Genomic DNA, 16,865 nt, shown 5'->3' with positions numbered 1-16,865 from the left:
TTTTAAGGCAAAGTATTTTATATATAACAGATATACTAATGCCTTTTAAAGTGGCCCCATATGGAGAGAAGACCCCTTAAAGGGAAACCTATGGGCAGAAAGGGGCTTTCTTTTTGCTAGAAAACCTTCCAAAGGGGGCTTTTTTGGACAAAAGATCTCATAAACACGACTTCTATGGAAAAAAACTATCATAAGATATTTCTACGGAAATATCTTCGAAAGGAAATAGAGAAACACGATTTTCTCTGTACGCGTATAAGTATTGTCATCAATCATACGCTTCAAAGTCCAATGAAAACTGTTATAAAAGTTGCTTGATTGCAGTCTCTCTTAGGATCCCATATCATATCGACACCTCCAAATAATAGTATGCTAAGTCTAAAAAGTGAGTTGGGCAGGAGAGGCTCTCAAAGTTTGGAAATTTTTTTGAACTTCAGTACTATGCTAAGTCAATATTTGTTTATAACTTCTGTTCGGATTGACCGATCATTATCAAAATTAGACAGAATTTAAGTTAAAGGACGTTCGACACCTCCAGATAATAGTTTGCTAATTCTGAAAAGCGAGTTTTGCAGGACAAGCTCTAAAACTTTGGAAATTTCTTTGACCTTCAGTACTATGTTAAGTAATTATTTGTTTATAACTTATGTTCGGATTGTCCGATCATTACCAAAATTTGACAGAATTTAAGTTAAAGGACGTTAAATATAAAAATGTAAAGAACTTGAAAACATGCTAAGTCGACTTATCATACTATTGTTTGGAGGCGTCGATATATTCATGCTGTGTTTTCTTTCCAAATCTCCCAAACCGAAAATCCCAACATTCATTCAAGTGCTTTTCAAGAGGATTTATGGTACACTGAACCTTACCGCAACAACAACATAATTTGTAATAGAATGATTTTAATTTTTTCTTCTCATCATCATCATTGGTAAGCATTTGTATGGCATTATTAGCCTTTGAATAGTAGCAAAATCCTACCATAAAATTTTTTTCTTTCCCTTCTCTCTTAGGGGAGCATGTTATTGTCATTGTTATGAGGGATTACCGTAATTATATTCGTGCTAACATAATGTACGAAACATCTGTATACGATGAGTGTGGTAATAATCATAAACTTAGTATCATATTTCGAGACATGTCATATTCCATGGCCATTACATGGAATAGAATTGTCTGACTTGAAAGGAAACACATGTTTTTCTTTCTTCTTTATTAATTAGTTAGTTTGTCATTACATCTTCGATGGAAGCTCTAAGAGCTGGGTAATAAATATGGAAAGCTATCATATCTAATTTTTATAATTTCCTAAATTTGTACATAACATTAATTTGTCAATCTTTTTCTCTTGCAGAACCTTCACCACTCTATGATAACAATCATTATCATGAGGAATGTTTACGCTGCAATTCCTGTGGTCTGAATTTGACTGGGCGCAATCAAAAAAGGGCCAGAAGATTCAAGGTAAGAGGTCAAAACCCACAGAAAGAACTCTCAGATCCCAGGTTTAAGGATTTTTTTCCACAGAAAAAACTTTTAGATTCCAGAATTGAGAAATTTTTTCAATAGAAATAATTCTTAGACCGCAGGTTTGAGCATTTTTCCCATAGAAAAAATTCTCAGACCGCAGGTTTGAGCATTTTTCCCATAGAAAAACATTCTCAGACCTCAGGTTTGAAGTTTTTTTCCATAGAAAAAATTCTCAGACCGCAGGTTTCCATAGAAAAAATTCTCAGAACGCAGGTTTGAGGATTTTTTCCATAGAAAAATATTCTCAGAACGCAGGTTTGAGGATTTTTTTCCATAGAAAAAATTCTCAAAAATTCTTTTCCATAGAAAAAATTCTCAGACCGCAGGTGTGAGGATTTTTTTCATAAAAAAATTCTCAGACCGCATATTTGAGGATTTTTTCCATAGAAAAAAAATTCTCAGGCTGCAGGTTTGAACAGTTTTTCCATAGAAAAATTTTTCAGAACGCAGGTTTGAGGATTTTTTCCAGAGAAAAAATTCTCAAAAATTCTTTTCCAGAGAAAATAATTCTCAAAAATTATTTTCCATAGAAAAAATTCTCACACCCCAGGTTTGAGGATTTTTTCCATAGAAAAAATTCTCAGACCGCAGGTTTGAGGATTTCTTCCATAGAAAAAATTCTCAGATCGCAGGTTTGAGGATTTCTTCCATAGAAAAAATTCTCAGACCCCAGGTTTGAGGATTTTTTCCATAGAAAAAAATTCTCAGACCGCTGGTTTGAGGATTTTTTCCATAGGAAAAATTCTCAGGCCACAGGTTAGATGATATTTTCCATAGAAAAAATTCTTAGACCGCATATTTGAGGATTTTTTCCATAGAAAAAATTGTCAGACCGCAGGTTTGAGGATTTTTTCCATAGAAAAAAAGATTCTCAGACCACAGTATTGAGGATTTTTTCCATAGTAAAAATTCTCAGACCGCAGGTTTGAGGATTTTTTCCATAGAAAAAATTCTCAGACAGCAGGTTTGAGGATTTTTTCCATAGAAAAATTCCATAGAAAAAATTCTCAGTCGGCAGGTTTGAGGATTTTTTCCATAGAAAAAATTCTCAGTCGGTAGGTTTGAGGATTTTTTACATAGAAAAAATTCTCAGAATGCAGGTTTGAGGATTTTTTCCATAGAAAAAATTCTCAGGCCGCAGGTTTGAGGATTATTTCCATAGAAAAAATTCTCAGTCGGTATGTTTGAGGATTTTTTCCATAGCAAAAATTCTCAGTCGGCAGGTTTGAGGATTTTTTCCATAGAAAAAAATCTCAGTCGGCAGGTTTGAGGATTTTTTCCATAGAAAACATTCTCAGACCGCAGGTTTGAGGATTTTTTCCATAGAAAAAATTCTCAGTCGGCAGGTTTGAGGATTTTTTCCATTGAAAAAATTCTCAGTCGGCAGGTTTGAGGATTTTTTCCATAGAAAAAATTCTCAGTCGGCAGGTTTGAGGATTTTTTCCATAGAAAACATTCTCAGACCGCAGGTTTGAGGATTTTTTCCATAGAAAAAATTCTCAGTCGGCAGGTTTGAGGATTTTTTCCATAGAAAAAAATCTTAGTCGGTAGGTTTGAGGATTTATTTCCATAGAAAAAATTCTCAGACCGCAGGTTTGAGGATTTTTTCCATAGAAAAATTCTCAGTCGGCAGGTTTGAGGATTTTTTCCATAGAAAAAATTCTCAGACGGTAGGTTTGAGGATTTTTTCCATAGAAAAATTCTCAGTCGGCAGGTTTGAGGATTTTTTCCATAGAAAAAATTCTCAGACGGTAGGTTTGAGGATTTTTTCCAGAGAAAAAATTCTCAGTAGGCAGGTTTGAGGATTTTTTCCATAGAAAACATTCTCAGACCGCAGGTTTGAAGATTTTTTCCATAGAAAACATTCTCAGAACGCAGGTTTGAGGATTTTTTCATGGAAAAACATTCTCAGACCGCAGGTTTGAGGATTTTTCCATAGAAAAATTCCATAGAAAAAATTCTCAAGCCGCAGGTTTGAGGATTATTTCCATAGAAAAAATTCTCAGTCGGTAGGTTTGAGGATTTTTTCCATAGCAAACATTCTCTGTCGGCAGGTTTGAGGATTTTTTCCATAGAAAAAAATCTCAGTCGGCAGGTTTGAGGATTTTTTCCATAGAAAACATTCTCAGACCGCAGGTTTGAGGATTTTTTCCATAGAAAACATTCTCAGACCGCAGGTTTGAGGATTTTTTCCATAGAAAAAATTCTCAGTCGGCAGGTTTGAGGAGTTTTTCATAGAAAAAAATTCTCAGACCGCAGGTTTGGAGATTTTTTCCATAGAAAAAATTCTCAGTCGGCAGGTTTGAGGATTTTTTTCCATAGAAAACATTCTCAGACCGCAGGTTTGAGGATTTTTTCCATAGAAAACATTCTCAGACCGCAGGTTTGAGGATTTTTTCCATAGAAAAAATTCTCAGTCGGCAGGTTTGAGGATTTTTTCCATAGAAAAAAATCTTAGTCGGTAGGTTTAGGATTTATTTCCATAGAAAAAATTCTCAGATCGCAGGTTTGAGGATTTTTTCCATAGAAAAATTCTCAGTCGGCAGGTTTGAGGATTTTTTCCATAGAAAAAATTCTCAGACGGTAGGTTTGAGGATTTTTTCCATAGAAAAATTCTCAGTCGGCAGGTTTGAGGATTTTTTCCATAGAAAAAATTCTCAGTCGGTAGGTTTGAGGATTTTTTCCAGAGAAAAAATTCTCAGTCGGCAGGTTTGAGGATTTTTTCCATAGAAAACATTCTCAGACCGCAGGTTTGAGGATTTTTTCCATAGAAAACATTCTCAGACCGCAGGTTTGAAGATTTTTTCCATAGAAAACATTCTCAGAACGCAGGTTTGAGAATTTTTTCATGGAAAAACATTCTCAGACCGCAGGTTTGAGGATTTTTCCATAGAAAAAATTCTCAGGCCGCAGGTTTGAGGATTATTTCCATAGAAAAAATTCTCAGTCGGTAGGTTTGAGGATTTTTTCCATAGCAAACATTCTCAGTCGGCAGGTTTGAGGATTTTTTCCATAGAAAAAAATCTCAGTCGGCAGGTTTGAGGATTTTTTCCATAGAAAACATTCTCAGACCGCAGGTTTGAGGATTTTTTCCATAGAAAACATTCTCAGACCGCAGGTTTGAGGATTTTTTCCATAGAAAAAATTCTCAGTCGGCAGGTTTGAGGATTTTTTCCATTGAAAAAATTCTCAGTCGGCAGGTTTGAGGTTTTTTTTTCCATAGAAAAAATTCTCATACCGCAGATTTGAGGATTTTTTCCAGAGAAAAAATTCTTTTCAATAGAAAAAATTCTCAGACCGCAGGTTTTTCCATAGAAAACATTCTCAGACCGCAGGTTTGAGGATTTTTTCATAGAAAATAATTCTCAGACCGCAGGTTTGGAGATTTTTTCCATAGAAAAAAATCTCAGTCGGCAGGTTTGAGGATTTTTTTTCCATAGAAAACATTCTCAGACCGCAGGTTTGAGGATTTTTTCATAGAAAAAAATTCTCAGACCGCAGGTTTGGAGATTTTTTCCATAGAAAAAAATCTCAGTCGGCAGGTTTGAGGATATTTTTCCATAGAAAACATTCTCAGACCGCAGGTTTGAGGATTTTTTCCATAGAAAAAATCTCAGGCCGCAGGTTTGAGGATTTTTTCCATAGAAAAAATTCTCAGACACAGATTTGAGGATATTTTCCACAGAAAAAATTCTCAGACCGCAGGTTTGAGGTTTTTTTCCATACAAAAAATTCTCAGACCCTTGGTTTGAGGTTTCCATACAAAAAATTCTCAGACCGCAGGTTTGGGGATTTTTTCCATAGAAAAAATTCTCAGACCCTTGGTTTGAGGATTTTTTCCGTAGACAAAATTCTCAGACCCTTGGTTTGAGGATTTTTTCCGTAGAAAAAATTCTCAGACCCTTGGTTTGAGGATTTTTTCCGTAGAAAAAATTCTCAGACCCTTGGTTTGAGGATTTTTTCCAAAGAAAAAATTCCCAGACCCTTGCTTTGAGGATTTTTTCCGTAGAAAAAATTCTCAGACCCTTGGTTTGGGGATTTTTTCCAAAGAAAAAATTCCCAGACCCTTGCTTTGAGGATTTTTTCCATAGAAAAAATTCTCAAAAATTCTTTTCCATAGAAAAAATTCTCAGACCCCTGGTTTGAGGATTTTTTCCCATAGAAAAAATATCAGACCGCAGGTTTGAGGATTTTTTGCATAGAAAAAATTCTCAGACCGCAGATATGAAGATTTTTTCCAGACAAAAAATTATCAGACCCCTGCATTGACGATTTTTTCCAGAGAAAAAATTCTGAGACCCAAGGTTTGATGATTTTTTTCCAAAAAAAAAAAAATCTGAGACCCCAGGTTTGAGGATTTTTTTCCAGAGAAAAAATTCTTGAGGAGAAAAAATTCTCAGACCGCATCTTTGAGGATTTTTTCCATAGAAAAAATTATCAGACCGCAGGCATGAGGATTTTTTCCATAGAAAAAATTCTCAGACCGCAGGTATGAGGATTTTTCCATAGAAAAAATTCAGACCACAGGTTTGAAGCTTTTTTCCGGAGAAAAAATTTTCAGACCCCAGGTTTGAGGATTTTTTCCAGAGAAAAATTCTCAGAACCAGGTTTCGGGATTTTTTTCCACAGAAAATATTCTCAGACCCAGATTTTAAGACCCCATAGAAAAAAGACCCTTGTTTTTTCTATAGAAAAAAATGCTCATACACTTGGTTTGAGGGTTTTATTTCTATAAAAAAAATTCTCAGCTCCTTGGTTTGAGGATTTTTTCCATAGAAAAAATTGGTACGAGACTTTTCAATATTTCAATAATTTCTAAATATACGCTTTTCCTTTTATTATTAATTTTTTCAGAACCATATTCTCTGCGACCTGCATTTTGCAGACGTTGCCCTCATGGAGTGCTCCGATTTTATGCAACAGCTGAGAAGCTTTAAACCCCAATCATTAGGTTGTGCTGTTGCTCGTCGCAAAAGTTCGACAACATTAATATTTCCACTGCCACCGCAGGCATGTTCAGGTAAGTGAAGTGAAAAACTCCAAACAAGAATAATGGATATTTACTTTTGAAAGTATCCTGGGGGTTTGCTACACACATGTTTATCTGTGCAACCAATTGACTTAATGTAAGCCACATGAAAAATTCTACTTTGAAATTACACACTTGGTGAGTTGTTCGGAAAATCCTTCCTCTGCTGCCTTACCATCAAACATCTGGTTAATCATTAAAGCCAAACAATCATAATTTAAGTTTAAAATTTTCAAAGGAGGACATTATATTCGGATCCTAGTAAACATTTTTCCTTGTTCTATGACAGCAAAAGGCAAACAAGTCTGTGCCAGTCACTTGCCTTAATTATGATTTGAATTAAAGACACAAATATTCATATTCATTCACATATTGTCATAGACCACTACACCCATGACTGGTTAAGTAAACAGACAAACAATCCAAACGAACACATACACACAAAGATGCCCAGACACACATAAATATAAAATTTAGCACACACACACATTCGTCCTCATCCACTTTGTGCTGTGCTGCTTTGTTAGTTTCATATTTCAAGGATAATTTACTAAACAAACAATTTACTCTAAGTTCATTCTCAACAGCAGATGGAACATGGGCTTTGTTAAAGAGCTCATCATTATCATATTGGCACATGGTAAGGATATTTCGAATTTCCCCTCAACTCTCAATATCCTCCATCAACAAATTTGAAACTATATTTTTACAATAACACCATCAACAACAAAGGATGATAATTAAAACCATATGGATTTATGAATATTATAATAGAGATTGTTTACTAAAGACGGACAGAAATTACATAGTAAAATTTTCAAATTTATTTGATCTATTTAATTGCCTGGAAAAATACCAGTTAAGACAAGGAGATTTGCCGTATGATCGAATGACCTATAATTAAAATTAATAACAATCATACGTATTATGGCCTCAGATAATTAATAACAGTTATACGCTTCAGTGAACGGTGATAAATAAAAAATTAATTGTAGCTTTCAAAATATCTTAGACGATCTGATGAACCCTCAATATTGTGCTCATTGATTTTTTTTTTTTCAGAAAAATCTTCTCAAACTTCCTCAGAAAAAAATCCCATGGAAAAAATCCTTAAACATGGGGTTTGAGAATTTTGTTCTATGGAAAAAATCCTCACTCCTGTGGTCTGAGAATGGAAAAAATCCTCAGTCCTTGGTCTGAGAATTTTTTCTATGGAAAAAATCCTCAGTCCTGTGGTCTGAGAATATTTTTCTATGGAAAAAATACTCAGTCCTGTGGTCTGACAAGTCCTGTGGTCTGACAATTTTTTCTATGGAAAAAATCCTCAGTCCTGTGGTCTGAGAATATTTTTCTATGGAAAAAATACTCAGTCCTGTGGTCTGACAAGTCCTGTGATCTGACAATTTTTTCTATGGAAAAAATCCTCAGTCCTGTGGTCTGAGAATTTTTTCTATGGAAAAAATCCACAGTCCTGTGGTCTGAGAATTTTTTCTATGGAAAAAATCCTCAGTCCTGTGGTCTGAGAACTTTTTCTATGAAAAAATTTTCAGTCCTGTGGTCTGAGAATTTTTTCTAAGGAAAAAATCCTCAGTCCTGTGGTCTGAGAATTTTTTCTATGGAAAAAATCCTCAGTCCTGTGGTCTGAGAATTTTTTCTATGGAAAAAATCCTCAGTCCTGTGGTCTGAGAATTTTTTCTATGGAAAAAATCCTCAGTCCTGTGGTCTGAGAATTTTTTCTATGGAAAAAATCCTCAGTCCTGTGGTCTGAGAATTTTTTCTATGGAAAAAATCCTCAGTCCTGTGGTCTGAGAATTTTTTCTATGGAAAAAATCCTCAGTCCTGTGGTCTGAGAATTTTTTCTATGGAAAAAATCCTCAGTCCTGTGGTCTGAGAATTTTTTCTATGGAAAAAATCCTCAGTCCTGTGGTCTGAGAATTTTTTCTATGGAAAAAATCCTCAGTCCTGTGGTCTGAGAATTTTTTCTATGGAAAAAATCCTCAGTCCTGTGGTCTGAGAATTTTTTCTATGGAAAAAATCCTCAGTCCTGTGGTCTGAGAATTTTTTCTATGCAAAAAGATCCTCAGTCCTGTGGTCTGAGAATTTTTTCTATGCAAAAAGATCCTCAGTCCTGTGGTCTGAGAATTTTTTCTATGCAAAAAGATCCTCAGTCCTGTGGTCTGAGAATTTTTTCTATGCAAAAAGATCCTCAGTCCTGTGGTCTGAGAATTTTTTCTATGCAAAAAGATCCTCAGTCCTGTGGTCTGAGAATTTTTTCCATGGAAAAAATCCTCAGTCCTGTGGTCTGAGAATTTTTCTATTGAAAAATCCTCAGTCCTGTGGTCTGAGAATTTTTTCTATGGAAAAAATCCTCAGTCCTGTGGTCTGAGAATTTTTTCAATGGAAAAAATCATCAGTTCAGTGAAAAAATCCTCAGTCCTGTGGTCTGAGAATTTTTCTATGGAAAAAATCCACAGTCCTGTGGTCTGAGAATTTTTTCTATGGAAAAAATCCTCAGTCCTGTGGTCTGAGAATTTTTTCTATGGAAAAAATCCTCAATACTGTGTTCTGAGAATTTTTTCTATGGAAAAAATCCTCAATCCTGTGGTCTGAGAATTTTTTCTATGGAAAAAATCCTCAGTCCTGTGGTCTGAGAATTTTTTCTATGGAAAAAATCCTCAGTCCTGTTGTCTGAGAATTTTTTCTATGGAAAAAATCCTCAGTCCTGTGGTCTGAGAATTTTTTCTATGGAAAAAATCCTCAGTCCTGTGGTCTCAGAATTTTTTCTATGGAAAAAATCCTCAGTCCTGTGGTCTGAGAATTTTTTCTATGGAAAAAATCCTCAGTCCTGTGGTCTGAGAATTTTTTCTATGGAAAAAATCCTCAGTCCTGTGGTCTGAGAATTTTTTCTATGGAAAAAATCCTCAGTCCTGTGGTCCGAGAATTTTTTCTATGGAAAAAATCCTCTGTCCTGTGGTCTGAGAATTTTTTCTATGGAAAAAATCCTCTGTCCTGTGGTCTGAGAATTTTTTCTATGGAAAAAATCCTCTGTCCTGTGGTCTGAGAATTTTTTCTATGGAAAAAATCCTCAGTCCTGTGGTCTGAGGATTTTTTTCTGAATAAAAAACGTACGAAAATATTTAAATCTTTAAAATTTATTCGATCCCCAATCATAATGCTGACATTTAAAACCTTCTTTCGGTTTATCGATTCAATCTTCTGCTAACGCGAAATTCAACTGAAATTCACGAGGAAGCACAAGTGATTGTATTCCGCCCCTTGCAATATTGTTTTATAGAAAAGCCCTCAACAAGATGTTCCATGCGCTTACCTGTTGTCAGGACACACGTAGCAAATCGATATAAAAACAACAATGGTTCGATTGTTGTAGTTTCCCAAAACAAATATGAACATCAGATCTAAAGAAATGAAAGCACCAGAAGAAGCAGAGAAGGTACAAAAAATAATATGATTGCTTATAGCATTGATAACTTTGTCCATTTTGCTTATGAAACCCCAAGGAACAACTGACAATACAAATAAATAGTAAATATATATTTGGGACACACTCACACATCCACAACACCTACACACCATCAGAAGAGAATCTGGAAAACGTGACAAAATATAAAAAGAATTTCAAGCGAAGAACAATGTGATTTCTTTCAAACAAGGAAAGGTTGTTTTGTTATTTATTACCTTAAGTGGGTGAGAACCACAGAGAAGGAGAAAGAGAGAGAGGGAGCGCGCACGACTTAAGGAGAGTGGAAGTGAAACAGCAAATAAATTATTGTTGGATCTTAACATAAATCATAACATATTTTTATGGAAATAGTGTAACGAATTTTATTGGAATCTCTTTTGAAATAACTTATCATCACGTAAACGACACGTAACATAATGTGCGTAGCAGGGTGGGGTCCAAGCACCCTAGTTAGTGCTATCTCATGTTCCATTCGGTCTAAGAAATTCATTTGATTAAGAAGTTAAATAAAATATGAATGACCTGTGCGAAGGCAGATGAATTGGGGTGGGTGATTGATATTGTATTACGGAAAGTGGCTCTTATGGCAATTAAAGAAAATATTATATGGGCGCGTATGAAGACTAACAACAATAATACTTTCTATGTAAAAAGTCCTCAAACCAAGGGTCTGAGAATTTTTTCTATGGAAAAACATCCTCAAACCAAGGGTCTGAGAATTTTTTCTATGGAAAAACATCCTCAAACCAAGGGTCTGAGAATTTTTTCTATGGAAAAACATCCTCAAACCTGCGGTCTGAGAATTCTTTCTATGGAAAAACATCCTCAAACCAAGGGTCTGAGAATTTTTTCTATGGAAAAACATCCTCAAAACAAGGGAAAAAATCCTCAAACCAAGCGTCTGAGATTTTTTTCTATGGAAAATCAACCTCAAACCAAGGGTCTGAGAATTTTTTGCTATGGAAAAAATCCTCAAACCAAGGGTCTGAGAATTTTTTGCTATGGAAAAAATCCTCAAACCAAGGGTCTGAGAATTTTTTGCTATGGAAAAAATCCTCAAACCAAGGGTCTGAGAATTTTTTGCTATGGAAAAAATCCTCAAACCAAGGGTCTGAGAATTTTTTGCTATGGAAAAAATCCTCAAACCAAGGGTCTGAGAATTTTTTGCTATGGAAAAAATCCTCAAACCAAGGGTCTGAGAATTTTTTGCTATGGAAAAAATCCTCAAACCAAGGGTCTGAGAATTTTTTCTATGGAAAAAATCCTCAAACCAAGGGTCTGAGAATTTTTTCTATGGAAAAAATCCTCAAACCAAGGTTCTGAGAATTTTTTCTATGGAAAAAATCCTCAAACCAAGGTTCTGAGAATTTTTTCTATGGAAAAAATCCTCAAACCAAGGGTCTGAGAATTTTTTGCTATGGAAAAAATCCTCAAACCTAGGGTCTGAGAATTTTTTGCTATGGAAAAAATCCTCAAACCAAGGGTCTGAGAATTTTTTGCTATGGAAAAAATCCTCAAACCAAGGGTCTGAGAATTTTTTGCTATGGAAAAAATCCTCAAACCAAGGGTCTGAGAATTTTTTGCTATGGAAAAAATCCTCAAACCAAGGGTCTGAGAATTTTTTGCTATGGAAAAAATCCTCAAACCAAGGGTCTGAGAATTTTTTGCTATGGAAAAAATCCTCAAACCAAGGGTCTGAGAATTTTTTGCTATGGAAAAAATCCTCAAACCAAGGGTCAGAGAATTTTTTCTATGGAAAAACATACTCAAACCAAGGGTCTGAGAATTTTTTCTATGGAAAAAATCCTCAAACCAAGGGTCTGAGAATTTTTTCTATGGAAAAAATCCTCAAACCAAGGGTCTGAGAATTTTTTCTATGGAAAAAATCCTCAAACCAAGGGTCTGAGAATTTTTTCTATGGAAAAAATCCTCAAACCAAGGGTCTGAGAATTTTTTCTATGGAAAAAATCCTCAAACCAAGGGTCTGAGAATTTTTTCTATGGAAAAAATCCTCAAACCAAGGGTCTGAGAATTTTTTCTATGGAAAAAATCCTCAAACCAAGGGTCTGAGAATTTTTTCTATGGAAAAAATCCTCAAACCAAGGGTCTGAGAATTTTTTCTATGGAAAAAATCCTCAAACCAAGGGTCTGAGAATTTTTTCTATGGAAAAAATCCTCAAACCAAGGGTCTGAGAATTTTTTCTATGGAAAAAATCCTCAAACCAAGGGTCTGAGAATTTTTTCTATGGAAAAAATCCTCAAACCAAGGGTCTGAGAATTTTTTCTATGGAAAAAATCCTCAAACCAAGGGTCTGAGAATTTTTTCTATGGAAAAAATCCTCAAACCAAGGGTCTGAGAATTTTTTCTATGGAAAAAATCCTCAAACCAAGGGTCTGAGAATTTTTTCTATGGAAAAAATCCTCAAACCAAGGGTCTGAGAATTTTTTCTATGGAAAAAATCCTCAAACCAAGGGTCTGAGAATTTTTTCTATGGAAAAAATCCTCAAACCAAGGGTCTGAGAATTTTTTCTATGGAAAAAATCCTCAAACCAAGGGTCTGAGAATTTTTTCTATGGAAAAAATCCTCAAACCAAGGGTCTGAGAATTTTTTCTATGGAAAAAATCCTCAAACCAAGGGTCTGAGAATTTTTTCTATGGAAAAAATCCTCAAACCAAGGGTCTGAGAATTTTTTCTATGGAAAAAATCCTCAAACCAAGGGTCTGAGAATTTTTTCTATGGAAAAAATCCTCAAACCAAGGGTCTGAGAATTTTTTCTATGGAAAAAATCCTCAAACCAAGGGTCTGAGAATTTTTTCTATGGAAAAAATCCTCAAACCAAGGGTCTGAGAATTTTTTCTATGGAAAAAATCCTCAAACCAAGGGTCTGAGAATTTTTTCTATGGAAAAAATCTTCAAACCAAGGGTCTGAGAATTTTTTCTATGGAAAAAATCCTCAAACCAAGGGTCTGAGCATTTTTGCTATGGAAAAACATTTTTTTCTATGGAAAAAAATCCTCAAATCAAGGGTCTGAGAATTTTTTCTATGGAAAAAATCCTCAAACCAAGGGTCTGAGAATTTTTTCTATGGAAAAAATCCTCAAACCAAGGGTCTGAGAATTTTTTCTATGGAAAAAATCCTCAAACCAAGGGTCTGAGAATTTTTTCTATGGAAAAAATCCTCAAACCAAGGGTCTGAGAATTTTTTCTATGGAAAAAATCCTCAAACCAAGGGTCTGAGAATTTTTTCTATGGAAAAAATCCTCAAACCAAGGTTCTGAGAATTTTTTCTATGGAAAAAATCCTCAAACCAAGGGTCTGAGAATTTTTTCTATGGAAAAAATCCTCAAACCAAGGGTCTGAGAATTTTTTCTATGGAAAAAATCCTCAAACCAAAGGTCTGAGAATTTTTTCTATGGAAAAAATCCTCAAACCAAGGGTCTGAGAATTTTTTCTATGGAAAAAATCCTCAAACCAAGGGTCTGAGAATTTTTTCTATGGAAAAAATCCTCAAACCAAGGGTCTGAGAATTTTTTCTATGGAAAAAATCCTCAAACCAAGGGTCTGAGAATTTTTTCTATGGAAAAAATCCTCAAACCAAGGGTCTGAGAATTTTTTCTATGGAAAAAATCCTCAAACCAAGGGTCTGAGAATTTTTTCTATGGAAAAAATCCTCAAACCAAGGGTCTGAGAATTTTTTCTATGGAAAAAATCCTCAAACCAAGGGTCTGAGAATTTTTTCTATGGAAAAAATCCTCAAACCAAGGGTCTGAGAATTTTTTCTATGGAAAAAATCCTCGAACTAAGGGTCTGAGAATTTTTTCTATGGAAACAATCCTCAAACCAAGGGTCTGAGAATTTTTTCTATGGAAAAAATCCTCAAACCAAGGGTCTGAGAATTTTTTCTATGGAAAAAATCCTCAAACCAAGGGTCTGAGAATTTTTTCTATGGAAAAAATCCTCAAACCAAGGGTCTGAGAATTTTTTCTATGGAAAAAATCCTCAAACCAAGGGTCTGAGAATTTTTTCTATGGAAAAAATCCTCAAACCAAGGGTCTGAGAATTTTTTCTATGGAAAAAATCCTCAAACCAAGGGTCTGAGAATTTTTTCTATGGAAAAAATCCTCAAACCAAGGGTCTGAGAATTTTTTCTATGGAAAAAATCCTCAAACCAAGGGTCTGAGAATTTTTTCTATGGAAAAAATCCTCAAACCAAGGGTCTGAGAATTTTTTCTATGGAAAAAATCCTTAAACCAAGGGTCTGAGAATTTTTTCTATGGAAAAAATCCTCAAACCAAGGGTCTGAGAATTTTTTCTATGGAAAAAATCCTCAAACCAAGGGTCTGAGAATTTTTTCTATGGAAAAAATCCTCAAACCAAGGGTCTGAGAATTTTTTCTATGGAAAAAATCCTCAAACCAAGGGTCTGAGAATTTTTTCTATGGAAAAAATCCTCAAACCAAGGGTCTGAGAATTTTTTCTATGGAAAAAATCCTCAAACCAAGGGTCTGAGAATTTTTTCTATGGAAAAAATCCTCAAACCAAGGGTCTGAGAATTTTTTCTATGGAAAAAATCCTCAAACCAAGGGTCTGAGAATTTTTTCTATGGAAAAAATCCTCAAACCAAGGGTCTGAGAATTTTTTCTATGGAAAAAATCCTCAAACCAAGGGTCTGAGAATTTTTTCTATGGAAAAAATCCTCAAACCAAGGGTCTGAGAATTTTTTCTATGGAAAAAATCCTCAAACCAAGGGTCTGAGAATTTTTTCTATGGAAAAAATCCTCAAACCAAGGGTCTGAGAATTTTTTCTATGGAAAAAATCCTCAAACCAAGGGTCTGAGAATTTTTTCTATGGAAAAAATCCTCAAACCAAGGGTCTGAGAATTTTTTCTATGGAAAAAATCCTCAAACCAAGGGTCTGAGAATTTTTTCTATGGAAAAAATCCTCAAACCAAGGGTCTGAGAATTTTTTCTATGGAAAAAATCCTCAAACCAAGGGTCTGAGAATTTTTTCTATGGAAAAAATCCTCAAACCAAGGGTCTGAGAATTTTTTCTATGGAAAAAATCCTCAAACCAAGGGTCTGAGAATTTTTTCTATGGAAAAAATCCTCAAACCAAGGGTCTGAGAATTTTTTCTATGGAAAAAATCCTCAAACCAAGGGTCTGAGAATTTTTTCTATGGAAAAAATCCTCAAACCAAGGGTCTGAGAATTTTTTCTATGGAAAAAATCCTCAAACCAAGGGTCTGAGAATTTTTTCTATGGAAAAAATCCTCAAACCAAGGGTCTGAGAATTTTTTCTATGGAAAAAATCCTCAAACCAAGGGTCTGAGAATTTTTTCTATGGAAAAAATCCTCAAACCAAGGGTCTGAGAATTTTTTCTATGGAAAAAATCCTCAAACCAAGGGTCTGAGAATTTTTTCTATGGAAAAAATCCTCAAACCAAGGGTCTGAGAATTTTTTCTATGGAAAAAATCCTCAAACCAAGGGTCTGAGAATTTTTTCTATGGAAAAAATCCTCAAACCAAGGGTCTGAGAATTTTTTCTATGGAAAAAATCCTCAAACCAAGGGTCTGAGAATTTTTTCTATGGAAAAAATCCTCAAACCAAGGGTCTGAGAATTTTTTCTATGGAAAAAATCCTCAAACCAAGGGTCTGAGAATTTTTTCTATGGAAAAAATCCTCAAACCAAGGGTCTGAGAATTTTTTCTATGGAAAAAATCCTCAAACCAAGGGTCTGAGAATTTTTTCTATGGAAAAAATCCTCAAACCAAGGGTCTGAGAATTTTTTCTATGGAAAAAATCCTCAAACCAAGGGTCTGAGAATTTTTTCTATGGAAAAAATCCTCAAACCAAGGGTCTGAGAATTTTTTCTATGGAAAAATCCTCAAACCAAGGGTCTGAGAATTTTTTCTATGGAAAAAATCCTCAAACCAAGGGTCTGAGAATTTTTTCTATGGAAAAAATCCTCAAACCAAGGGTCTGAGAATTTTTTCTATGGAAAAAATCCTCAAACCAAGGGTCTGAGAATTTTTTCTATGGAAAAAATCCTCAAACCAAGGGTCTGAGAATTTTTTCTATGGAAAAAATCCTCAAACCAAGGGTCTGAGAATTTTTTCTATGGAAAAAATCCTCAAACCAAGGGTCTGAGAATTTTTTCTATGGAAAAAATCCTCAAACCAAGGGTCTGAGAATTTTTTCTATGGAAAAAATCCTCAAACCAAGGGTCTGAGAATTTTTTCTATGGAAAAAATCCTCAAACCAAGGGTCTGAGAATTTTTTCTATGGAAAAAATCCTCAAACCAAGGGTCTGAGAATTTTTTCTATGGAAAAAATCCTCAAACCAAGGGTCTGAGAATTTTTTCTATGGAAAAAATCCTCAAACCAAGGGTCTGAGAATTTTTTCTATGGAAAAAATCCTCAAACCAAGGGTCTGAGAATTTTTTCTATGGAAAAAATCCTCAAACCAAGGGTCTGAGAATTTTTTCTATGGAAAAAATCCTCAAACCAAGGGTCTGAGAATTTTTTCTATGGAAAAAATCCTCAAACCAAGGGTCTGAGAATTTTTTCTGTGGAAAAAATCCTCAAACCAAGGGTCTGAGAATTTTTTCTATGAAAAAAATCCTCAAACCAAGGGTCTGAGAATTTTTTCTATGGAAAAAATCCTCAAACCAAGGGTCTGAGAATTTTTTCTATGGAAAAAATCCTCAAACCAAGGGTCTGAGAATTTTTTCTATGGAAAAACATCCTCAAACCAAGGGTCTGAGAATTTTTTCTATGGAAAAACATCCTCAACCCAAGGGTCTGAGAATTTTTTCTATGG

General features: G+C 34.8%; 1 protein-coding gene across 1 annotated transcript in view; it reads left to right on the top strand.

The window, feature by feature from the left end:
* The window catches only part of rsh (Rap GTPase activating protein radish), a 244,697-nt gene that overhangs the window by 103,086 nt on the left and 124,746 nt on the right, over nucleotides 1–16,865 (top strand). Inside the window, exons 7-8 of the mRNA XM_073973491.1 lie at nucleotides 1,358–1,467; nucleotides 6,388–6,553. Of these exons, the coding sequence (XP_073829592.1) occupies nucleotides 1,358–1,467; nucleotides 6,388–6,553 (276 nt within the window). The remainder of the gene's footprint in view (nucleotides 1–1,357; nucleotides 1,468–6,387; nucleotides 6,554–16,865) is intronic.

This window comes from Musca autumnalis, unplaced genomic scaffold (genome assembly GCF_047663935.1).
Source record: "Musca autumnalis isolate F117 unplaced genomic scaffold, ASM4766393v1 scaffold_3, whole genome shotgun sequence".
Taxonomy (NCBI): Eukaryota; Metazoa; Arthropoda; class Insecta; order Diptera; family Muscidae; genus Musca; species Musca autumnalis.
This window is presented reverse-complemented; position numbering and strand designations above follow the sequence as displayed.